At 33.8% G+C, this 27554-nt stretch overlaps 1 protein-coding gene across 1 annotated transcript in view; it reads right to left on the reverse strand.

Annotated features, from left to right (window-relative positions):
- Positions 1-25569, reverse strand: part of LOC143249844 (AP-3 complex subunit beta-2-like) — a 92967-nt gene extending 67398 nt beyond the window's left edge. Inside the window, 5 exon segments of the mRNA XM_076500389.1 lie at positions 5274-5434; positions 5761-5856; positions 6177-6251; positions 13408-13483; positions 25358-25569. Of these exon segments, the coding sequence (XP_076356504.1) occupies positions 5274-5434; positions 5761-5856; positions 6177-6251; positions 13408-13483; positions 25358-25473 (524 nt within the window). The 5' untranslated portion in view covers positions 25474-25569.
- Positions 25570-27554: the final 1985 nt, after the last annotated feature.

A 27554-nucleotide genomic window follows, 5' to 3' on the forward strand; every position in this document is an offset into this window, starting at 1 on the left:
GTCATATGTAACACATAGAAGCTTCAACAAATAGACCAACTCACTCATCAAGGTATCTCTAAAAAAGAAACAGAAACAATCAATCTGACCAAGATGGAAACCAGTAGAAGACCCTATTCATCCACTAACTGATGTAGGGACCATTAATAGGTTCCCAACAATTTTCAGGGGCAAAAAAACATCATGGAGCAAGAGTAAGGATCACACAAACACAAGGAAATGTGGCTGGTTCAAAGCCATCAGATGAACCATCCTAGATCCGCATATATTTAAAATATAACATTTTTAGTCTGTAGAATCAAAATACATGTCCACCAGGAGGTGGAAAGCCAAAACATGAAAACAGACAGATGAGGATTCAAGGTCTATCATCCTCAACAACAACAATTCTATACTTGGGTTCTTAAGAAAGATAAAGCAGTTCCTCACCCAGTAACACATGATAGTAAAATATGTACAATGGGAAAAAGAAAGTGGAAGCTACAGTGATAAAGGATAGGTGAAAAAATACCTACTGAATTTAAAGTCACTAAAAAAGGAATACTCATATAAATTAACTTAAGAACTTTCAAACAAAGTTAAAATACTTCAACATTGAGCACAAACCTCTTAAAAACAATAACAAATAAGAAAACAGTTCATGCAGTTTCTTTTTTATAATTTATGTTTTAGATTTTAAAGCAGAAAGTAAATATGTATGCCATTACTTTTGAAATAACATAATATAAAAAAAGTAATTTTATTATTACAAACATTTACTTCACACATCTATATGGTTTAACATACATGATAGATAGTCTGGCAGATTCAACATACATGATAGATAGTCTGGCAGATTCAACATACATGATAGATAGTCTGGCAGATTCAACATACATGATAGATAGTCTGGCAGATTCAACATACATGATAGATGGTCTGGCAGATTCAACATACATGATAGATGGTCTGGCAGATTCAACATACATGATAGATGGTCTGGCAGATTCAACAGATTCAACACACATGATAGATGGTCTGGCAGATTCAACACACATGATAGATGGTCTGGCAGATTCAACATACATGATAGATAGTCTGGCAGATTCAACATACATGATAGATAGTCTGGCAGATTCAACATACATGATAGATAGTCTGGCAGATTCAACATACATGATAGATAGTCTGGCAGATTCAACATACATGATAGATAGTCTGGCAGATTCAACATACATGATAGATAGTCTGGCAGATTCAACATACATGATAGATGGTCTGGCAGATTCAACACACATGATAGATGGTCTGGCAGATTCAACATACATGATAGATGGTCTGGCAGATTCAACATACATGATAGATGGTCTGGCAGATTCAACATACATGATAGATGGTCTGGCAGATTCAACATTCATGATAGATGGTCTGGCAGATTCAACATACATGATAGATAGTCTGGCAGATTCAACATACATGATAGATAGTCTGGCAGATTCAACATACATGATAGATAGTCTGGCAGATTCAACATACATGATAGATAGTCTGGCAGATTCAACATACATGATAGATAGTCTGGCAGATTCAACACACATGATAGATAGTCTGGCAGATTCAACACACATGATAGATAGTCTGGCAGATTCAACATACATGATAGATAGTCTGGCAGATTCAACACACATGATAGATAGTCTGGCAGATTCAACATACATGATAGATAGTCTGGCAGATTCAACACACATGATAGATAGTCTGGCAGATTCAACATACATGATAGATAGTCTGGCAGATTCAACATACATGATAGATAGTCTGGCAGATTCAACATACATGATAGATAGTCTGGCAGATTCAACATACATGATAGATAGTCTGGCAGATTCACAAAAAGAAAGAAGCATTTCATTAACATAAACTATTCTTGTTTTATGGAAATAAAGAATTTTCATTAATAAAAAGAAAATAAACACAAAAATAATATTACAGTCACTGATTTACAGTATACCACAAACACTTAGAAACTGTAAAACATACTGTTAGTGTGAATGCAATTTGTAGTCACTATGAGAAAACCTGTACACTGAATAAGTGAAGAAAAAAGTGTCAATAGCCACTATTCAGTTCTTGACATTATACAGCTGCACAATAGCAGATATAATACAACCCAATAACACGTGTTGATCAAAATAAAGACTGAGTACAAGGTTAGGCTACAATATTAAAGTACAGGGTGTTCGGAAAATCACTGTGCAGTTTTGAAACAGCATTCTTTCAGTCTATTTCAAGCCAGCAACTGATAGCGGTATTTAGAAACAAAATAAGAAGGATCCAGATCTGTATTGATGCCAACGGGGGTCACTTTCAACTTTGTTTATAATTGTCATTCATGTTTACCTCCTGTATTCTATATTGAAACTTCTCTGTTAATAAATATATAAGTGCACAGTGACTTTCCAAACATCCTGTACTTTCAGAATACAACATTTATTTACTTAGAAACTGTTTAACACGTTAAATGGTAATAAGTTTAGAAGTGTGAAATATTCAGCATTCACGTTATTCTGAGGTTAAGGATGATAAAAATATTAAATCAGTATTTTTTACAACAAACTAATTTTATCAAAATAATTACTACTCTATATGTTAAATCTTAGTTACTAATATTAAGACTGTTACATTGTCTAACCAAGAAAAATACTGAAAATAAATACTAGTGTTTATTATTACTAGTTACATGTGCCTATATTTAAGATGAAGTTGATATCATAAAAAAAGTATAGTTCTATGTTACAACAACCAGTTTAATATATATTGACAGAAAAGTAAAATTAATTATACTGATAAATTCTATTTCAGAACTTGAGCAGCAAATTATATGCTAAACTGATTTGGTAAGTTATGGCCTATAGTTATGAATAAGCAAGCTTCATTTTATGTATTGGAAACTTTGTTCATCATTGTCCTTAGCTTGAATTAACACCTGTGTCACACTCACTTAAAGCAACCAACAAATTTATCTATGTCCTTATATTTACATATTCTTTCACATGTCTCATGGCAGATGTAAAATACCCTTATTTACAAAACAAATTCAAAAACCACAACTGATATCTTCAATGTTAATATTCTGTCTGCATATATCAAATAAGTTTACAGATGGCATCCAGGCTTTAAATTACTTCTTAAATGGATGTACAAGAACAGTATATATAGAAGGGTATACAACTGATTTCTGATAGAGTTTTATAGCATCAAAAATTTTTATATTTGAATTGTTATTATAATTTATTTGATAGCCCTTAAAGGACAGCCATCACCAATTGATGTTTACTTGGAAAAAGGGAGCCATCATCAACTGATGATTTCATGCTCTGTGTTCGACGTAGCTATCATCAATTGATGATACATACGAAAAACATTAATTTGCAACCTACTGAAAGCATTGTGTCTGAGTCATCTTCTCATTGTAAGTCATAGAGCAGAAAAAGAAGGGTACATTAGCTGAAGGAATGAAGCAAAAACCTTTTTTCACCAAAAGATAAAACTGAAGTCTTAGCACATGATAAATATTTCAATGAACAAAAAAACTTTTCAGATTTTTCATAATCATCAAGCTCTGAACATGACTTAGATGGTGAATCAGAATCCATTGGTTCCCAATGGGTAAGATTCCAAGATGTTGATCCATTTATTCCTTCTTTTGATAATAGAAACACTGGACTCATAGATAAATTTGGACTCATGGATGAATCTAAAGGATATGAATTGTTTGTTGCTATATTTGATCAAAGTATAATGATTCATACTGTGAGAGAAACAAACAGATAGACAAGTTTTGTAAATCCTTGAGCTCCAAAGAATGTGAAAGTAACACTCCTTCTACATCATGAAATAACAATTGGTAAGATACATCTACTGAGGAAATGTACACTTGTTTTGGTCTGGTGATACTTATACCACATGTAAAAAAAGCATGTGTTGGCTGACTATTGGAAGAATGATCCCCTTACAGGAACTTCAGTTTTTCCAAAATACATCACCTGAGATCGATTCAGGGAGATTCTCAGATATTCACACTTTGCAAATAACAAGGAACCAAGTGCAAATGATCGATTATGGAAAGTCTTAGATGTGTTTACAATGGTGAAGAATAAAGCTAAGGAATCTTTTTCTCCATTTCAGAAAGTAGTTATCAATGAATCTTTGATTCTTTTCAAGGGTTGCATTGTTTTCAAACAATACATTCCAAGCAAGTTCCATAGATTTGGAATAAAGATCTTTGTATTATGTGATTGTGAGATAAGAATTGTAATAAATATGATAATCTATTCTACGAGTGATGTAAATGTCCCAAAAAATTCCCGATTAGGATTTTCAGGATCAGTTGTCAAGCAATTGATGAAAGACTATCTTGAAAAAGGTCATATACTATATACTGATAATTATTGTAGAAGTCCAGAATTGTGCAACATTTTCTTTGAAAATAAGACTTTTTTGTAGAACAATTAGAACTAATCAGAAGAACATGTCTAAATATGCAACTCTGAAACCAAGAAGCTAGGGAATATTTTAGTTCTTCAATGGAAAGGCAAACATCCTGTTACTTTGTTTAGTACAATATATAAAGGTAAATAAAATATAGTGGAAAGGATGATTACAAAACTAAAGAACCAATCACCAAACCTGATACGGTTTTAGGTTATACTATCAACATGAGGCTAGTTGACAAATGCAAATTGGACATATTGATTGCCTTCTTAAGTGTGTGAAGTGGTACACCTAGCTAGCATCCTGATTTTGAATTCTTTATAACAGGTATCTAGTAAAAACTGGCAAGAAGCTATCACTGAGACAATTTAGTTACAATGTAATTTACCAATTATTGGAAAGGTATGAAAGAATGACAAAACCTTTCCAAGGAAGACATAGCCTTACTGTTCCCAATAGACTTGTTGGAAAAGAAGCAGTTTCTCAGCACCTTTTAGGAAGCATTCCATCCTCAGAAGCTAGAAAAAGTAGACAATGTCACATATGTATGCATACAACAAGAAAAGAAAAGAAATGAAAGATGGTGACAACCTGGTGTAAATAATGTAAAGTGTGCATTGGAGAATGTTTTCATGATTTTCATACCCTAAGGAACATTTGAACTTGTAATAAGTCTTTATTATGCTTTTCCTTTCATTTTCTTTCATATTTTGTTCAAAATTCATAATACAAATGGTAAAGTTTATGTTTAAGACATTTTTTTTACAAATTTTTTACATCTTGAAAAACCTTGAGCTTACCTATACAGTTTTGGTATAGCATGTGCAGCAGTTTTGTGAACATATGGAGACATATCACTCACAGCATCTTTAATAGACAGCATCATAATCGGTACAATCATAAGAACTCTGATACTTGACAGCACCCGAAGGGCACTTGCTCGGATCAGCTGGTTAGGATCCTATTTTATTAAATCCACTTTAAAAAGAGCTAACAGCTAAAAATATATTTACACACACCTTTCTTTAAAATAAAGCATTTAATAAACTAAATATCTCACTTAAAGCTCATGGAATGTAAATTAAGTTTTATATCTTGAATTTCAGATCAGATTTTTTGTTTATTACGTAGTAAACTGAATAAACCAACATATAATTATGCTTAGCGATAGGGTTTTTACATTTTGAAACTTTGATCAGTAAATGATTATCAAAACTGACTTTAGATATAACAACAGTGATGAGACAAAATTCATACATATTTTTATTTATTAAACATTTTTCTTACCTTTAATGCTCTTTGGAAAGTACTAATAGAAAGTAGGGCTAGATCTTGTTGTTCTTCTGCATATCTCACTAGGTACACATAAACCAGCTTTTTCACCTGCACAATAAATAAAGTTATTACCACTGGAGAATGCTTTTGTTTAAAACTCACACCAATCAGTGTACTTAATGTATGTTATGAAGAAAAACAGGTATTACCAAAGTAAATAACTTAAATCATTTGCATAAAAAGTTATTCAAGTACGCTTTTCATCATTTTTATGAACTAGATATATATTGTATCAAACTAGTATTTGCAACTTACAATTAAAATTTTAAAATAACTTTTTCTTTATAATACATTAATAATAAAAACATGCAGAATATATCAAAATGCATGTCCACAATATATTCTTCCCTAAACACTGTTTTTGTTACCTCAATATTCTTGGAGACAACGTTTTTGACAACAGCTGGGAAGAGTTCCGACGCATCTTTCCCTTTTGCAACCATCTATAAATAAAAGAAGTTACTTCCCACACGGTAAAAAAATGAGAAAAAATAATTACTGCATAACAGAGTCAAAACAAATTAATTATTTTTGACTTAATCATAAAATATTTTAACATATTTCTATTTACAAGTAATAAAAATTCATGATATAAAAAACATTTAGGCATAGATCACAGGTAGCTAATCAGTGTAACTATTAAGTTTAAAATTTATACCCAATAATTTAAATTTACTAAAATTATGTAAATCATTACAAACTCACACATAAAATATTCATGATTTCAATAAAATAGTCACCTACATCAATGGTATATTAATTTAGCACCTCCCTTCACTAGGCTACCCACATACCCATCTGTCAGATTAAGAAGCTAACTTTCCTTACGTTTGTCATTATTCATAGAAACTACAGACTTCTGTTTCACTTTAATAGATTAACCCTCCTCACTATATTTATAAACTGGGAATCTTCTAGTTTAGTAAACTGGTTAAATATCCAAATGTTTTCCATAAATGCAAAACTTGAGAGAAAATTAGTACCTATAAATATGATTGTCTTAAATGACTTTTAAAAAAGGTTATAAAAAATTATTATTCTTATACACTTTAAAGCATGTAACAGTCTTAAAACCTATCTGAAGATGTCTGAAAAATTACAAGAACCACCAAGATGTGTGCACATGTCACAAGCCTTAAATAAAACTTCCACCCCAATACACGTTAACCTATATAGCTCCAGCCTATGATATAAGCATCATTAGACTATAGCCCTCCACCAATAGGAGAAAAAATAAATCTTCAACAGGCAATAATATCCCTATGAAAACTAGCTTTTGAAAATAGCCTCATTTTTGATGAGGCAAAACAAAAAGCACCAAAAATGAGAAATGTGTGATGATGTGCAGAGGTATCTCTGAAATACATCTTCAGGTTTAAAAAAAAGTTAACTTTAGAAACGCTACTTATCTCTTTGTACAATGAAGAACTAAAATTCCACATTGACAATAGTTAATGGGCAAGTGCAGATAAAGAATTTATAAAAATGAGCTCTTTTCTGAAAACATATCTTCATAATGCCTAAACACCATATCACCCATAAAGTGAGGCATCATTTGGTAAGAGACTGTAGCCATTTTATGAAGGGAATGTTCTTCATACAAAAAAAGAAGTGGTACATCAAAAGACACTATCTAAATAATTTCTTTTTTGATGCTAAAGTATTGCTATGGTGGACAGAAAATGATTTTTAAACTGGCCATTATCTCACAGGAAGTCAGCTGTGTGTAAGTATGTAGTGTGATTTTACTGGAGAAATATACAAGACACTTAACACAATAATTAAGAGCACGGAGAAATGTCCCAGACCTATTTCTTGAAGAAGACACATTCATCATCTTGGACTGACCAATAAGAATACCTTAGTTTGTAACACAGTAGTAGCCTGTACTATACTTATACAAAAACCCACCACGGAATAGAATGGAAGAGTGGAAAGGAGTTGGAAAAGAAATAAAGACAGGACTCCCATAGGAGGAGCAAATCCATCAAAAACACCACACGATGGAAAGAACTTTTTGGGAATGGTCCATGCATAAGTGAAATACTTGATCTGATAAAAGGGCTCAAGCTTCCAAGGCTAGTTAAATATCCAACTGTTCATGGTAGTCATAGGACCTATAGAAAAAGTCCAGAGCTAGGAAAACAAAGGTGATAAGGACAAGTACAACCTTGTTGGTAGTTGGAAGAAAAGGCAAAAGAGGTATCTGAATGGATGATGAGAAAAAAAGTCAGATGAAACAAAGGATAATGGCAAGCTGGCAGAGTGGCCAATATCTCAAAGATGTAGAGAATAGAAAGTTACATCTGGAAACCACATTATAAAAATGGATCAGGCATCCACAATTGCATCCACAACATGAACAGAACCATTTATGAAAAGGTGTGCATGGAGGAATTTTGTCAAGTGCAATGCAACATAATATGTCACATGCTCTGTATTTACCACAAATATAGAGACCCACAAACCTAAGTGAAAGGAAAAGACATAATGTTGTGACCTGGAGGACTCCAACTAGATGTAAGTTTGAGAAAAGTATCAACAAATGGATAACAGATCAAGTTTCACCACAATAGTAAAAGGGGGAAGACAACAGTACAGTTTTGGATATATCTGCAGTGATAGAGTAGAAAATACTAAAGGGGGCATGTATAGGTACATCCACAAAGATCAAGGCATGCAAAAGAAGAGTCTCTACAAATGACAAATCCTCTCTTACAGGAAATAGAGTAGGCATGAGAGCCTCAAAATCAAAAGTTTCATGTCTCAAGGATGTCTAAGAGTAGGATGAGCCTGACCTGCATGCAATATGAAAAAAACTCCCAAGTGTTTGAGACACAGGGCAGGGATCTAAACTGAATTCATGAGTTAAGCTGGCTACCTTAAATTGCATGACTCCTAAGTAAGAAGAGAGGTTACTGAAGAGAAAGCCACACTGGAAAGGACAAGTAAAGGTCAAACATCAACAAAAATATAGGAAAACAGGCCCAGAAATGTAACCTCAGAATAAAAGCCCACCAGACCCAGTGTGAAGAAAAACAAAAGATGGAGCTGTAGTAAAGTTGTTATTTGGCATTTTATGACAAAAGCAACTGGGCTATCTGTGCTAAACAAACTGTACAAAAAAAAACCAGCAGAAGTATCACAAAATGTAAAGGGAAATTAAGTTAAAACAAAAACAGTAGCTCAACATCAGATAAAAACTTAAAAAGAATTTAAAAGGCTGATGCCCTTCAAAACTAAAAACATTTGTAAGATGAACAGTGTCACCATCACCAATGGTACTATCCAACATCAAGAGTAAACCCATGGTAAAAATATGTATAAACTGGTGTCATCACTCATGGTCATAAGGACTGCAAGAGAGTAAAATGTGGGCTAATGTGAATTCAGTGTCACTTAGACCATGCACTTGTGCATAAGTCCCACATAAAAGAACACTATGAGTTAATAAACTGTGACCAATGCATAGCCTAGTTAGGACAACTTCCTCCTTCCAATCCTTACAGAAACAAGATGGACAAATCCACAGAAGGTTTTATCTGAAAAAGGCACGTTAGTTGGGTAGCATCAACCGCAGCCAATCTCTCTCAAAATGACAGAAATATTATCACTGCCCCATGGGTCACTGTCAACCCTCGAGAAAAAGTAAGAGAAAAGTGAAGAAGGAGCAGACAGAGAGTTTGTTTTTCTTATAGCAAAGCCATATTGGGCTATCTGCTGAACCAATCAAGGGGAATCGAACTCCTGATTTAAGCGTTGTAAATCCGTAGCCTTACTGCTGTACTAGGAGAGAACAAGTAGACAAAAAAGATCAATAGCAGTAAAAGACTAAATAGGTGCATGAAAATAAGTATATAAACCAGTACTGAAGATAGAAATGTTGTGATCCATCTGCTCTATGGAACTGCCCTTCCCATCAATATCAGCACCACCCCAGAGGAAATTAGGTCCATTAAAATCCCCCAAGATTAAAAAGGGAGATGGCAACTGTTCAGTGAGGGCATCAAGGTTTGATTGATCACAGATATCACCAGGAAACAAACAGAGAGAACAATAGTGATGGCACAACCCAAGGAAAGAGGTCTGTCAACCTACATAGATTGTGCCCTGGGTCAAATAGGCAGGTGTCTGTCTATGGATGAAGATTCCAGCGACTGAGAGCATGAACAAATAATCATTTTGCATCTTGAGGCCAGAGAAGATGGACCCAAGGAAATGCACAAACCTGGAGCCACCAGGAGTGACAAAGATAGAGATGGAAGTAAACATAGACTCATCAATCCGTTTAACCACGGAGGACAAAAGACTCTTCAGATGCTTTGTAAGTGACTCTCTTGGAAACACGGAAATATTTGTCGCACCCCCACTACAGCAGTGGAATGAAATGCATCAGCATATATCTGAGACAGAGTAGGGGATAATAACTTCCAACCCTCTGGGCAGGAGATATTTTTCACAGTCTTCAAATGTTGCATCTCTTTCTTTCCTCCACCCTCTTAGAGCAAGAAGGAGAGAAAGAGTGGTGTGAGTCACTACAGTTAACACAGTGTGGTTCCAGTTCACACTCGTAGGCATCATGATCTTTGCTACCACAACAATCACGTTAAAAAAAAAACCACGATGGCTTTGAGTGACCAAATCGCTGACACTGGAAACATCTGAGAGGGTTAGGAATGTATGATTGTACCTTACAGTTCAGATAACCTGCCTTTACTGTGGTAAATGGACATGGTGATGTAAACGTCAAAATCAAAATATTAGTAGGCAGGATAATTCCCATCTTTGCAAGTGGAGATTCAACTCACCACAGCAATGCCTTGGCTGGAAAAACAAATGAGGATCTCAGACTCAGGAATGTTCTTTCCCTCTCAATAATAACTCCCCTTGAGGAATTCAGGGTTGTATGGGGAGTAACCTTGATGGGCATATACCCAATACTTTTCAAATTCAGGAGTTTAGTCTGTTTTGATGAGGATGTTTCCACCAAAATGTCTCTATAGCATTTTTGTATTGATTTGAGGGAATCAGCAATGCCCTCTAATTCCTTTTGAATGAAAAAGGGAGATGTCTGCCCTAAGGATTTCTCAGATGATGCAAAATGAGAAATATAGGTGCAGGAACCAACTGTAATGATGATTGGTTAACAAAGACATCCATTTGCAGCCATTTACCAACTATCATTTCTTTCCCAACTTTATTTTTTTCTTCATAAACAGGGGTATTTATAATAAAATAAGTACATTCAAGTGCCCACTGTCCCCATCCATCACAGTTCTATGATGGGATGCACTGTAATACCAAACAAGGATACTACAGCAACATCAAAATTTACTGAGCACTATACCCAAACACCAGTATCAGATACAATGTCCACAACACCTGTTGAGAATGTCCAATGCTGGTACTTGACTGACCCTGGCCCCAGTAGACCAGCTTATTAGCCCTGAAGGGGCCACTTCAAAGCTGCCTGTCTACAGGAATTCAAGGCCAAAGTGGTGTGTTAGGGTTGGATCCATCAACCACCAGGATACTCTCCTCCCCTTCACGATTTGCCACACACAGCAAACACATGGGTGGATCTTCAGATCCCAGAAGAGGAAGAAGTACTGAACCTTCTTTGGAAGATCTCACCACACACAGGAATCCACTTTGAGGGGTAGCAAAATTCAAGGAAAAGACTAAGAATTCAATGTTTGACCATTCTAATAACCCAAAGGAATCAAAAACATATAGACAAATTGGAATGCAAAGAAAGACCACAAATCAAGTAATCCATCATAAAATGGGAAAACTATCAATTAGTAAACAAGAAAATACTAACATTAGTGCAAGTGGGACAAATTGATGAGTAGCCACCAATCTTTTTGTCTGCATGAGGAAGGGGAAAAAATAGGAGTAAAACATCAGAAGAGCAATTGAAATGATTAAAAAGGATAGCAGTAGGACAAAGAAAAAACTTGAAAAAGTAGCTGAGTAACTCAATAAGGTGTACAAAGTGGATGAGTCGAATTCCCACTGGATGAAAGCTAAGGGATGACTTCAGAAACAACTTCCTTCAAAGACCCACAACAAACAGCCTGCAAAGAAAATGGATCTTGGATAGTAGCAAGAGAATAAGGAACAGAAAGGTGAGCTCAGGATGTCACATACAATGAGAAACACAGTGGGGACCCCAGATCTCAAAGGCAAGAAACCAAAGTAATAACAAAAGACAGTTGATGACCTGCATCAGCTCAAATTATCAAAGTATATGAAATATCCCTCCCCAAAAAAAAAAAAATCACAAAAGAAAGAATGCAAAAGAGAGGTCCTGGAGAGAAAACTGACAAAGACAAATAGCAGAAAGTAAGACAACCAAAATACATTTCAGAAAGAAAGAAACCATGTCAACTGGAATAAAATGGTAAAAAAAAATCTGTGTGAAAAGCATATATATAAGCAGTTTGCATCAGTAGAATTGAGAAAATCATGATGTAAAGCAAGCCTCTACTAGGTTAAGCATGGTTAGTAGCAAAGAAACTGATGAAGTAAAAGATTGAGATGAGTAGATGAAAAGAGAAAGAAAAATACAAAATCCTCATATTGACAAAAGTATTGAAGTAATGGAAACTCATGCAACAGTGGAGCCTGAGATTCATTAAAAAATAACCAAGGAAAGATAAAACAAAATACATATACCTGTATAATCAAAGATGAAAATGGGATGACTTGATCCTCATCATGAAAACATAACTAGAAGTAAAAGCAGACATGGGAACAACAGCTATGAAACATGCCACAAAATCAAACAGGCTCAATGGTGCACAATGGTGGTAACATCACAGAGTAATTCCACTCAAATTTCATACCTTTTAAGAAAAAAAAAACATCTGAAAAAAAGCAGAGCAGAGAAAATAATAAGCCTTTGTTCAATTGCTACTGCTCATGTGAATTACCATACATGGAATGTGTTGTCCTCATATCGGTAAAGGGCTATAGTCTACATCATAGGCTGGTGCAAAACACATTAATACACATAGTGGTGGGAGCTTTCTTCAAGGCTTATAACGTGCTCAAAAAATCTTCATGACTGTGTACAAGGTAATAACTGTCATTGTGAGAAATAAGTTGTGTTTCTCAACACTTAGGTATAAATTGTATGAAAGGTAAATGTTGCACCAATGTTTATGTTACCGTTCAACAAATTAAATATGTACTACTTCACAATATAGGTAATAATCATTTATTACATAATGCATGAAAACAGTATGTACCTGTAACTTGCATACTGTACATTAGTACTTAGCTCTCCATCAATGTATTTACTTAACTTTCATTTCTGTGAGCATAACTAAACTAGCTACAGCAACAAATAAGGTATCATTATAAAGTTAATTTTTCCTATTGTTGGCCCCACTTTTACAATACACAAGTTTCTAAACTGTTTTGTGACAGGCTTAGCCCTCCCATCAATATAATAGGCATAAATTTTCTAGTACATAGATTTAGAATATTTGAGCCAAAACCTGTACTGCACACAGTACAGTATTAGTAATAACCAAAAATACCAATAAAACTTTGTTGACTACAACTATTGTTTTTGATGTAATTACTTACTCCAATAATTCTTTTCATAGCCTCCAGTTTCAATCCATCTTTATTACTGTCCAGCATATTTTTGAGGTCCTCATGCCTAAACATGAATGAATGCAAAACTATTTTATGAAGATAAAATAACTGTACAGTAAGTTGTGTGACAAATATAATATGCAACTGAATAGAGCAATTGTGAAAAGAGCATCCCAACTATTACTCACAATCACTGTCATCAAAGTTGTTCAAATACTAAAGTAAATGATTTTTAAACATGAATGTCACCAAATACAACTTCTAAAATTAACATGTACTCAAAATCTGCTACACTCACATTATAGATTTCTCTATCCACTTTGAACGTCTATATTTTTGAGCATTGCTGGCTTTGAGATGGATGCTGCTGCTTTCGATTAGTATATAATATGGGGCTGGATAAAGAGTGGAGTGTTTACAAGAACAGTAGACATAATGCTAATGTCTTATAAAAAGTATAATTAATTATAATTACACTTTGCCAGCTTGATAACAATGTTCAGTACTTAGCAATTGTTGCAAGAAATGGCTCACATAAAAAGTCCTCCGATTACCATTGTGTTCATTGTGTCCCAGTTGGCCTGATGACCTCTGTACTGAGAAAAATGTATCATTGGCAACAAATTTGGCAAACATGGTATGAATACTAAACCTTCATCTAGATAAAGAATGCAGCATTAAAAATATAGTATTTATAATACTAATACCTTATGGCAAGTATGATTAACTATTAAATGAAATTTGGAGGTGAATTGGTCATGAAAAAACATTACTAATGAATGATTTTGGACAAGCTTATTTCCTCACCGGGTGATGAAGACACCTGATGAAGTAAGCTCATTGAAATGCTGTGTATTCATCATACTTTCATCCAAAACCCATTCAAGCCATTTTTTTTTAATTTATTTTCTAAAAAGTGGATTTATTATAATCAAGTTAATAATTAAATAAAACTGAACAATTTTATTTTCTTTCATGATATCTAAATGTTCAATTTCTGCAACACCTTTATTTCTCCTATTCCATCTTTATACTGATATACACTCTGTGTTTAACCTTCTTGAAAAATACACATATTCTGAAGACACTCTTCCAAAAACCTTCTCAGAAACAACATAATGACTAAAAAGTGGGTGAAAAAAGACCACTTCAACCATCAATGAAAACTCTCATCTTCAAAAAAAAAAAAAAAAAAAAGGGAGAGGTTATCAAAGCATCAAAGCCAAGTAGTTGTAACCATTCACACCAATATCTATTGTATCCAATAAAATTTTAAACTACAGCAGTTTATTATTCAAATTAAACAAAGTTTACATGTGGGATTCCAAAACTTATACTTATTTCCTATAATTTCAAGTTCTGTCTTCAAAGTTTTAAATACTTGAAAAACAAAATGCAAGTTTATTTAAACCTCAAACAACTATAAGCAGCAAAATCAAGTATCTTTTCAATTATTTTAAGCCTACAATAAAATAGCTGTAAAACTGTAAACGTCTTCTCATAGAATAAACTTCTTAAAGCAGGTTAGTAGCTTATCTTGATATCATCCTGCATGTGTAGTAACTGTAAAATGTTAGACTTTACCACTCTTACAAATGAATACAAACACTATCAACTACAATATTTTCCTCACTGCTAAACATTCAGCAAAAGGGCTGTAACAACAATTAGATTGAAATCATTTTCTTTCTCCCATAATTACAACAGCTGGGTAATTAATTCAGTTAATCCTGATAAACAATTCTCTAAAAATTAATTACACCAGTTAGTGTAATGTAAAAAAATAAACTGAAACAAAGTAATCTCCTTTCCTGAAAGTGTATTTCCAATAAATATTCACTTTCATGCACAGATCAGCTACTTCCTCTTGAAGTCACACTATTTTGTAGAGATTTTCACACCATCACCCTTGTAAGGCACACATCTAAAACTTGTGAGAAAACCTGTCAACTGGTGCTACAACACACCTTCTTGCACAAATACTCCCTCTGCATTCATGTGCAAAAAATTTCATTTGTTAATAAGGCAAGCAAGTGCACCAGGAATATGTGAAGGAAGGGTAGGAATGTGCACAGGGGCATCTATCATAAATACATTTTTCAATAGGGAAAATATTAAGATCTGACACAATGATCCGAGTGAAGAATAGGGAGAGGCAAGAAGCCTGAAAGTTGTCACAGTGTTGGGTGGAATAAGTATATGGTCATCCAAGAGCTTCTACACAGAATGATAATCAGTGTAGTAGGGATGAGGCACATTTAGACTTCACCAAGTGTCCTCGCCCTTCACTATAAACTTCTACACGTCAATACCAGCTGTGAGAGAAAGGCACATATGAAAAATATCTACACACATTCCCTCAACCATTGGATACTAAAGACTCACACCAATCACAAGGGAAAAGCACCACAGTGTATACAAACTAAAAATATTTATGAAACAACCACTGAACCACCGGACACTACAGTCCCATCACCAGCTATGAACGTATGGTTAATGAGCAATACATCACAGTTGAATATTAAGAAATATCAATAGCCCCACAAGCAAATGTAGTGGCACTAAGTATTTGTAGGAGTTTGTAAAGGAGAGAATAGGTGAAAGCTGTGTCCAAAACCACTTGGAGATTGTGATGCATCTGAACAGGAAGGAGTGGTCCATACTCCACTCCGAGACATCCATGCCACACTTTTAACTACAGAGGGAATCTGTGTTTTAGTATCTGCTTTAAGGTCCAAATTGGTGATAATTTTCTACGTGGACATGTTAACAAGTAAAACTAGAACTAAAGTTTAACATGGATGTGTACGTGGTAAAAAATAATGAACCAAAAAGAAGCATTATTCTCCATGTGTACAAGTGAAAAAGTAATAAACACATACTAAACATTTCCTTCTATGTATACATGTTAAATGAAAAAGAATCATACATTAACAGTGATGAAGGCACAATAAATATTAAGTGTTATCTACCAACAGTGTGTATGAAGGAGTAACAAATGAGATGTAAATATTACCTATCACCTGGTCATATGGAGTAAGAAATCAGAACAAAATAATGACTAATGTGCTACATATGAAAGTGTAACTATATCTAAACATTAATGTCCATGTTTATATGGTTAGGTATAAGTAAATATGACCAACCATCAACATCTACGTCTACATGTGAAAGAGAGATGATCTACGACTCAGCCTAGTATATTAAGTCATATATTAAGGTGTAACTAATTAAGATTAAACATTGGAGTCGAAGTAGTACAAGTTAAGGACTAACAAACTAGTTTAAATGATATATAATACATGGGCATGTTAAGGACAAATAAATGGTCTCTAAACATCTATTCTTATAAATTACATGTTAATGAAGAATAATCTATATTTAAACGATAACTTTATGCAGTAGTTGGTAAAGCAGATAAAATGAGGTATCAAACAAAGAGTAAATTGAGAGCTGAAATAAATGGCTGGTGCAGCACAAAAAGGGAGGAAAAAAGAAAATGTGTAAGAGACAAACATAAGGCAGAAGGTTTTGAGAAACATTCAGTAGGTAAAAGTATTGGGTGGAAAAGTCATTCCACTTTGTCCTCATCAAATTCTGGTTCAAAATTTATGAAGGAAAATATATAGCAGGGATGGAAGGCAAAGGTCCAGGTGGCAACGTGGACCCCACCAAACATTTGATGATGTTACATTCTTCTTACAGTATTTTTCAACTCAACAGCACCTTCTGCAATACAGAAGTAATACACAGTCTCAAAAGGCAATAAACTTCGGAAGTTGTTGTTAACTGTGATATTTGTACTCAAATTAGTAGAAAAAGAATTCACATTAATATGTGAATTCATACTGAAAGTTTGAAGATAAAGTAAAATTGTTGAACTATAATTTTAAGCAAGTCTCAGCCAAAATAAATATGACTGTGCCGAGAAAACGAACCATCTTTTACGTACATGAATGTAGAGGGAAAACTGCTATTGGTGGAAGATTCTGCCGCATGATACATCACCACACGGTAGTGCAAATTCATGACTTCTTGTGTATTTTACATGAAGGTTTCACCAACTGGTGGTATACAAATCACAAAGGTAAAATAGCATGACTTCAAGAAACAATAGCTAATCTCTAAACAGAGGTGAGCCATCACATCAGAGTTACTATCAACTTGACTAACAACTGAAAAACTGAAATTAGTGTTTCTGGTTATTATGCTTTTTGAATATTCCAACTATGAAATTAACCAAAATATTATCATAAAGATTACTCTATTTTCAATTAACTCAAGCACAGTGGTTCCCAACCTATTTTATGCCCTGCACCCCTAAAAAATTTTAATATGTTCTCGCACCCCTCACAACAATTATTTATTTAAGAATAAAGGTGAAGGTGGCCAAAACAAATTTTTATAATTAGTTTTTAATGATATATAAACAAAAACGAAACATTTGGAAAAGAAAAAATATTACAACAAACTAAAAGTTGCATAAACCTTACATGGCCTACAAAGAAATAACTTTTCATCCATGCATGAAATGAAATTTCTTTGAATTTCAAATGTTCAAATGTTCATAAACCAATTTAAATTTAATGACTCTTTTGTTCCTGTTTATTTCTTATGAGTTTTTCAAAGCGTGGCACTTTGTTGCTGATAGTAATCCACAAGTCTGCCTGTGCACCCAAGTGATTTCTAGATTTTGTCTTGATTGACAAAAGGGCACTGAATCCAAACTCACATAAGTATGTCGTCACATAAGTATGTCGTCACGAATGGGATGAACACATTTAGTGCTTTTTCACAAAGTCTTGGAAACATGTCCATTGCCAAACACCAACGTTGTTCCAAAGTTTTGCTTTCAAACTGCGTTTCAAGAACTCAATTAGTGCACAGTTCAATAAGATCTTCCTCCAGTTCTTCATCATCCGACATATTATCCAAACTGAAGGAGTATGGATTCATAATCCATTCTTCAGAAGTTTCCAGTTCTCCTACAAAATATCCATCAAATGACTTTGATAGTATTTCCAAATGATCCACAATTTCTTCACACACATGGAATTAGGGACTCATCCTCACCTACCATTTCTTCAAGTGATGGAAAATTTGAAAGATTCCCTCTTTTAACTCGTCAACACCAAGGATGTAACTTTTCCTTGAAAGCATTTAACTTTTTGCAGCATTTCAATATGTTTATGCTTTTACCTTGAAGAGATACACTCAGTTCATTCATACGAGTGAAAATATCACTCAAATAGGCTAGTATTTGGCTGAATTCTTGTGATTCTATTTCTCCAGACAGATCATAGTCACATTCCTTCAGAAAAGTTTCGACTTCTTCTCACAGTTGAAAAAAGCTCATTAAAGCTCTCCCATGTGACAGCCAGTGTGGACTTCTGTGTGGAAAAGTAAAACGGAATGCTCACTTCCAAAATCTTCACAAAGTGACTTGAAGAGATGGTGGTTCAGAGCTTGACCCCTAATCCAGTTGATAGTCTTCACAGAAGTGTCAAAACCTTTTTCAACTTTGGAGGCAATGGTTTTGATGCAAAGCATGTCAATGAAGAAAACAGTGAGTACTTTGCAAGGGCAGAATCTCTTGTTTCATCAGTGCAAAAAATCCTGATTTATTTCCTAGCATAGCAGGGGCACCGTTTATACACACAGAACCAATAATGTGGATATCTAAATCATATTTCGCAAAGAAGACCTTCACGCACTGGAAGACATCTTTCCCTTTTGTGGTTGTTTTCAGATCTTCACAGGACAGAAAATCTTCCATTATGGCACCATCATGGACATACCTCACTAGTGCGATGAGTTGACTGCAATTTGCAACATCAGTTGTTTCATCCAATTGGAGAGAGATTTTCAAAGGACTAGCCCTGATATCTGCGATAACTTGGCCCAAAATGTCTGAACTCAAATCACCAATTCGGTTTTGAATAACATTACTTGATAACGATACTAATTTAAGTTTGTTTGAGGCTTCTTTTCCCAGAACAATTGTTGCCGTTTCTAATACACACAGTTTTATTACCTCTTCTGCAATTGTATGGAGCTTCTTTGATTTTGCTACTTTATATGCCATGTGTTATGAAACCACCAGCAGTGGTTTTTCAGCAGATATAAAACCTAATTTTGGAAGGGTTGCTCAAGAATCAAAGCAGGCCCTTTTACCTTTCAATGATTCAACATCATGGCCTGCAACAGCTGCTCCACCATGCCAGTTGTTGAAGAGTTCCTGCAGCTTAGATGGCTTCAAATTTGCATTTGAAAGGACAGCATCACAAAGCATGCACTGGGGTTTTTGCAGATCCTCAGTTGTTCCGATGCAAGTGAAACCAAACTTAACATTATCATCATTCCATTTCCTTTTCTTTGACATAATGAAGTTTTTTTGCACGAACACAGAATCAACAATACACTGACTACTGTAGCATCACACATGGGTTTATATACCCTGCAAAACTTTCTAGAACATTCTCAAATATACATCACATGATGTCATCCATTAATTTTGGGTACTTCTGGAAGTTTCTCGAGTCACAATCATGTGAATCATAACACAAATAAATAATAGACACTTTAAGACGGCATTCACAAACGTAACCTAATTAGTTGTGCCGAGTATTTAGGTCACGTTTACATTTCGTGTGTTGTTTGTTTACAGTTTTACATTAAGATTTCGGTCTGCATCAGTGACAGTAGAAACGATAGTTTATCGTAACAAGATAATAAGCTATATATCTGTAACAAGAAAAATAAGAAATAAAAATTGAACGTAATTTTTGAATATGTAGGACAGTACACTCAATATAAACAAAAAAATAAACTGAAATGTTATCTCGCACCCCCTGGAACACTATCTCGCACCCCTGGTTGGGAACCACTGCTCTAGACTATTCACCTTAACTGATTAGTGTCACTATTCACACAAATAGCCCACTAATATAAATTAGTATTTACAATTATTACTATTTTTGACTATTCAAGCTATCCAATTTTCATGAGACTAATTTACTTGTTAAATGCAATACATAAGTTGTGTGTGTATATTTAAAGACAGCAAGGAAACTGCTTGTCCCTCTTGGCCATTCCATCAACTACAATAAACTCTAAAATAAAAACATAATAATCAGCATCAACACTTATCACTCAAGTCTTTCCTTAAATTAACTGTATCTATCACATCTCAAGGTAACCCATTCCAAATGCCAACCATCCTGTTAGAAAAATAAAGCTGACTTATCTGAAGATGACAACTACCCTACCAAACTTTATTCCCTTGTTTTATCATTTTCATCGAGTGTGATTGTTTGTTTCTGAATTTCACACAAAGCTATTACATGAGGGCTATCTGCACTAGCCATCCATAATTTAGCAGTGTAGGACAAGAGGAAAAGTAGCTAGTTATCATCACCAACTATTGGGCTACTCTTCTTACCAACGAATGATATTGACTGTCACATTATAACATCCCCACGACTGAAAGGGTGAGCATGTTTGGTGTGACAGAGATTCGAACCCACAACCCTTGGATTACAAGTCAAGTGCCTTAACCACCTGGCCACACCAGGTCTCATTAAGTATGAAAAAAAGATGGTGTGTCAACACTATTAACCTCCTTGACAATTTGAAACACCTCAATACGATTCTCTATGACACTTCTTTTCCAAAAGAAAATGTGAAGAGATCTTAACCTATCCTTGTATGAAAATCTTTCCATACCAAGTATCATCCTAGTAGCCCTTATCTGAACCTTTTCCAGCAATTCAATGTTCTTCACAAGTTAGGAAGCCCAATGCTAAACAAAGTATGCTAAGTTTATGACATTGTTTCCATTTAGACTTATATTTAATATTTCTGTAGAGAAAACCTAATATACTAACTGCTCTACTACTAACAGTAGTATACTGTTTGTATGACTCAAGACTGATCAACCAAAACATCAATATCCTGTTCTTCCATAACATTGTAAGATTATTTCCATCAAAATTATATTCATGTTAACATTTTAATGTTCCACATGCATCACCTTGAATTTATTACAACTTAAAGTCATCTTTTATTTAGTTGCCCAACTCACTAAGTAATCAAGTCTCCTGCAAAGCAGCAGCATCCTCCTCACAGCCAGCAACACCCATAATATCCAATGACTATTCCATCACCTATGTCACAGATGTACATCAAACCAAGCAGAGGTCCTAACACTGAACTCTGTGACATTATTCCTTTTTAACACTCAATTTATTAACAAACCCAATGATTAATTAAATATCAAGCTACACTAACCAAGTGGCTCTACTCACAACACCAATGATTTTTCATATAAAAGCCTTTTCCAAATATCATAAGAGTCAAATTCCAGGATTAATTCACATATAATAACCCTTGAGTTAGAGGTGGCTGGTTTGGACTAGTTCTCTTTTATCACTTCATGTCCACATACCATTTTATGGAGCTTTGCAGGGTAATTATAATTAAAAAACATATATATATATCTTGAAATAATTCCTACTGGCTTTTACAGAACCAACATAAACAACTCCGAAAATGTATATTAAACATATTCTATAAGAAAAATGACCACAAAGAATAGAATTATGTAAAAAAACAAAATTCATAAAACATGAAAGAAATCCAACAACAGAAACTATAGTGTTACACTAATAATCTTAATTGTGGTAAGTTAATCAAAGATTAATATTCAACTTTATGGTAAATCATAAATATATATTCAAAGAGAAAGGTAAATGTCAGTTTTTTTTTCTTGTTGTGATGCATGACCCTACCTATTTAACTCAAAATTAAAAACCACAAAGAATTACTTATCTGATCTATATACACTGGCTTCATAAAATTATTTTTTTAACTGCTAACATGCTAAATTACTTGTGGATACATAACTTTGTTACATTGTACCCAATAGCATTATGTGCAATCATAAAAACAATTAAACAAAAGTATAATTAATATTTCAATTAATTTTAGTGATAACTGTTAGGGACTCTTACATATTTTACAGTGATAACTGTTAGGGACTCTTACATATTTTACAGTGATAACTGTTAGGGACTCTTACATATTTTACAGTGATAACTGTTAGGAACTCTTACATATTTTACAGTGATAACTGTTAGGGACTCTTACATATTTTACAGTGATAACTGTTAGGGACTCTTACATATTTTACAGTGATAACTGTTAGGAACTCTTACATATTTTACAGTGATAACTGTTAGGGACTCTTACATATTTTACAGTGATAACTGTTAGGGACTCTTACATATTTTACAGTGATAACTGTTAAGGACTCTTACATATTTTACACAGAATCAATGTTAGTGATTTCTGGGGATTGATGATTAGTGAAATTGGATAACTAATTAATGTCAGGCTCATTAAACAATCACTTTCAACTAATCACTTATTCTCATCAGACTCAGACAGTTACAGTAATTAAAAACAGTCATAATCAGAAACACCAATTTTGATTAGTTTATCACTTTCATGTCATTAATAGTTTTAATGACAATTTTGATTAACCATCTATTTCAGATGACATTAATCAACATTCACATTAACTAATGGAATTACTCTTCCAGTTTTAGTGATTTCATTTTTTTGTCAATATCTTATGCTGAAAATTCTTACAAGCAAAAACATAAATGTATTGCAATATGAAGACTAGATCAACAGTAACTAACAGTAATTTCACGATTACGTGATTACAAGTAATTTTTTGTAACCAAAACAACATATTTTTAAATTTCAGTTTTCCTAAATGAAGTTGTCATTCAGAATAAAATAATAAAAAACAGTTACTAATATATATTAATACAAAAATCATCCCTTAACATCTTTTATAAAACAACTTGGTCTCCAAATTACTTTTTTTGTTACTAACATAAAATATACAAATTCAGTTTGAAAAATACTTTTCAAATTTAGGCTTTTAATTTTACCATATTTCACAATCTGTGTGGAATTATTACAGACTATTAAGAACATATGTCATGATAACTAGTTACCTATGTATTATAATTTTCTAAAGTAACTGCTTTACAAGTGAGAAAAGCTCATACACATATAAATAAAGAGTTAATTTTTGTTTATTTAAAAATACACACAACATTGTGTTTAGATAAAATTTTAGGATAGATAGATTTCAAACCATCAAACTTCAATAACTTGATTCCAATAAACCTTTAGTAAATATATATGAATACTGACTACCAATCTAAAGTTGTCAAATGATTTTGTTGTGCAAGTCAACAATCAGGCCTCATCTGGAATATTTTGTGCAACTGTGGTCTCTTTATCTTATAAAGACTACTGAGATGGAAGTATCATGTTGGCAAAAAACTGTCCCCACTCCATGATTAATATTTCATTTATTATGGGAAATATATATTTACACATACATTAGTTTGTTATAGCCTAAAACAAACTGAAACAAAATTAATTAAAAAATAATAAATATAAAATGCTGTACTAATTAAAAATATTCCAGGGTACAAGTTATAATGTGCGATATAAAATTTACCCTAGATTGTGGAGGTGACTGAAGAAATAGAACCAACATTACAGTGGGGATACACCATTTATCACTTTTAACATCCAATTGCGAGTGTCACACAAAGAAATAAAATAAAGGAGTAGCAAAAAATACAGAACAGAGATTAGGAGAGTGATATGTGGGTGCTCCAGCCCACAACATCCCACATCAACAATCACCCTTCACTCCCTGCAGACAGTTGTATGAAGGTGACTGCTCTCCAAAAAAGAAAAAAGGTTACAATTTGTCAAAGGTTTGGATTTGTTGTTTTTAATGCAGTCCTTTCTTTTGATTTTGTTTACTTAACTCTGGCAATATTAATTTTCTCTAACATATATATCTATATACATACACATACAAACATATAAATTGCAATAACAACTTTTTTCTTACACACCAGACAAAATTAAGCTTAAAACATAAAAGATTACTCAAATGGATACAATCCTGCCATACGTACAACACACTCTAGCTTCTTCCTCAGTTTGAATAACACAGAAAATCATCAAAGCCAATGCTTCCAAAATGGACAGAGCTTTTCCATTTTAGCCATTAAAAACCCAACATCTCCCTGGATCTCTGCTAAATCTTCTCCCACCCTAACTGATTTACATATGATACCCCTGCATCAAGTTGCTGGAAAAGAATCAAAGCAGGATTACAAGTATAATTTTCTAAGTGAGTGGGTTTTCATACTAGAACAAGTTAAAAGTTAACTTGTATATTCATTAAACAAGAATGGAGTTAATATGATTGAAGCATTAGATTTTTTCATGTTGGCTTAAAAGGGTTGTAGGCCAAAAGGCCACAAGTTTAGTGTGATTAATTTTCAGTTGCTTTAGTTTTATTTATTTCAATAGGTACTAAATATATGGAACAAATTGCATTTATATTTATAAAGGCTTAAGCTATACAGGAGTTTAAGATAATGTCTGTAAATAACTGAAGAATCATAGTTTGATAGAGCAATTAGTTCTCTCCTTGTTAAGGGAGGTTGGAAATAAGGAGATCGTTGGTGGACCTAAATACTAAAACACACTTTCACCGTCTCTTATTGGCAGTATTACTTTTATGATAAGGTGGTCAGTCTACTGAATAATTTGCTTTCACATTTTTCAGCCTATTGTAGAAGCTGAAACATTATGAGTTTTGGATGAGACCGCACGAGTTATTTTAGATATCAGGACTGGATATATAAAAAGAAGTTCCTAAATGCAGTTCAGAGTAGGGTGGAAGTAGAAAATTTGATAGCGTAGACATACTAATTATACACCTGTAAACGAAACAGTTAGGATGGCTAGCTTAGACACTGCAGTGCAGTACCTCTACTTGACTTGGTGATGATTTACTAAAGTAATAAAATATTATTAAGTTACTGTTAACCTTCTAAAATCGGAAGCAAAAAATCCACCAGCTGCTGGGTCATTGGCATATTCTGGCTCAGCCGTTGTGATAGGCATTTCATTCGCATAGCTTCCTGTAACTCCGTTATTTGCCATAACTAAAGATAATTCTCTTTTCAATAACAAACAGCTTCATACAACCATTCTTTTCTATATCACATGCCACATCAGACATTTGCAGAGGGCGCTAAAGTACTAGTATTAAAAATGAACAGAATTAATAATCTATTATATTGTTGATGAAACGTTGTAGAATGGACGGCAACTGCCTGTTGCGGAGACACAAGTGTAGAGGACGACGTTTCGAAAGTCTTGAAGGCGAAAGACTTTCGAAACGTCATCTTCTACACTTATGTTTCCATAACAAGCAGTTGCCGTTCATTCTACAGTTTCATCATGAATACTCTGCTTAAACAATCTATCAAAGAACATTGTATTGTTGTTTGGTTTTACTCTTCCATTATTGACTTCCCCGTGGCTCAGTGACAAATCTGAATGAAATCTTTTAAAGATAAAAATCATGTTTTGATACCCGGGCTATCAAAGCACAGACAAACAAATGTGTATCTTTACGCTTGACAATAAACAAACAAACACACATATTGAAATGTTAACTCGAATATACCAAACACTTGTTTTTTTGTATATTAAATAAGAGATAATTTCAAATTAATCAATAATTTATACTTCTCTGTTGGGAAAGTCCAAATTGACTAATTAATGTGTTTAAAGCGAAAGTTACGAGTTCGAATCCCAGTCGAGTAGGGATTTTTTATTACAATGCTATAAACATTGTTTCGATAACCGTAATTAGTAGGCTACAAATAGTTCATTGTGTAGTTCTGTGCTTAACTTCAAAAAAACAAATAGTCTTCTTCCACATACGTACGCAAATTTATAGGCCCAGAATGGTCAGGTAGTTAAGACACTCGACTTGTGATCCTATGTTCGCGAGTTCGAATCTCTGTCATACTAAACATGCTCGCCCTTTCAGCCGTGGGAATGCTACAATGTGACGGACAATCTCACTATTCGTTAGTAAAAGAGTAGCCCAAGAGTTGGCAGTGGGTGGTTTTAACTAGCTGCTTTCCCTTTAGTCTTACGTACACTGCTAAATTATGGACGGCTAGCGCGAAATTCAAAAACAAACAATAATTTATTAGAATCGCTGTTTAGTTTATGTTGTCATCAGTAGGTATAGTCAAAATAATAACTCAAAAACAATTTAAATGCACATTGTATATACTTGTAACAACGTGGTAGAAATTTCAAATGTCATGATTTATTAATAAATTATCTGCACTCTGTCCGCAGCAAGGACGTCAACCCCGAATTTTATCGTTGTAAGTCTGGAACTTACAACTGTCTGACAGAGTGATAATATATTTTGAATTATTTGTTACTCCAATTAAATAAAGACAAATTAATAGACAGTTTTAATAAAACTAGATCAGGCATTGTGCGTTAGTACTTTCATAATATTCGTTAATTCATTGGGGTCACAAAATAGTTTTGTTTTTGAATTTCGCACAAAACTACTCGAGGGTAATCTGTGCTGGCCTTCCCTAATTTAGCAGTGTAAGACTAGAGAGAAGGCAGCTCGCCATCACCATTCACCGCCAACTCTTGGGCTACTCTTTTACCAATGAATAGTGGGATTGACCGACACATTGTAACACCCATATAAATATATGGGTGTGTTGGGCTAAGAAATTTTCTACAGTAAAGGGTCTGAAGGTTGTTGGTGATAAATTTGGTAATAAACGAACAGCATGCGCTCCACTTGTTGTTGTTGTTTTTTTAAATAATATATATATATTCGAAATAAGTTAAACATATGTACAAATATTATTTACACTATGGAGATTATAATTCTATCTTAAACGCTATACAGTTTTTTGTTCTTGTCAAAAGTCCACTTATTCCAGTTCAATTACTTTAAAATTCAGTTGACATGCCGAACTATTTTTCTACATTTTTATCACAATAGTATCAGTGTACAAGTAATTTACGCTGTCACGTGAAATACCGCAGTTATATCATAAACTTCCAATAATTGTCTGCCAAAGTCTACACAAGCAGGTTCGTTTGGTTTAGAACACTTTTTGGCGAGAAAAATTATTCTCCTCATCACACTCTAGCTGTTAATCTCACTATACCATATCAACCCATAAGCC

Source organism: Tachypleus tridentatus, chromosome 4 (genome assembly GCF_004210375.1).
Source record: "Tachypleus tridentatus isolate NWPU-2018 chromosome 4, ASM421037v1, whole genome shotgun sequence".
Taxonomy (NCBI): domain Eukaryota; kingdom Metazoa; phylum Arthropoda; class Merostomata; order Xiphosura; family Limulidae; genus Tachypleus; species Tachypleus tridentatus.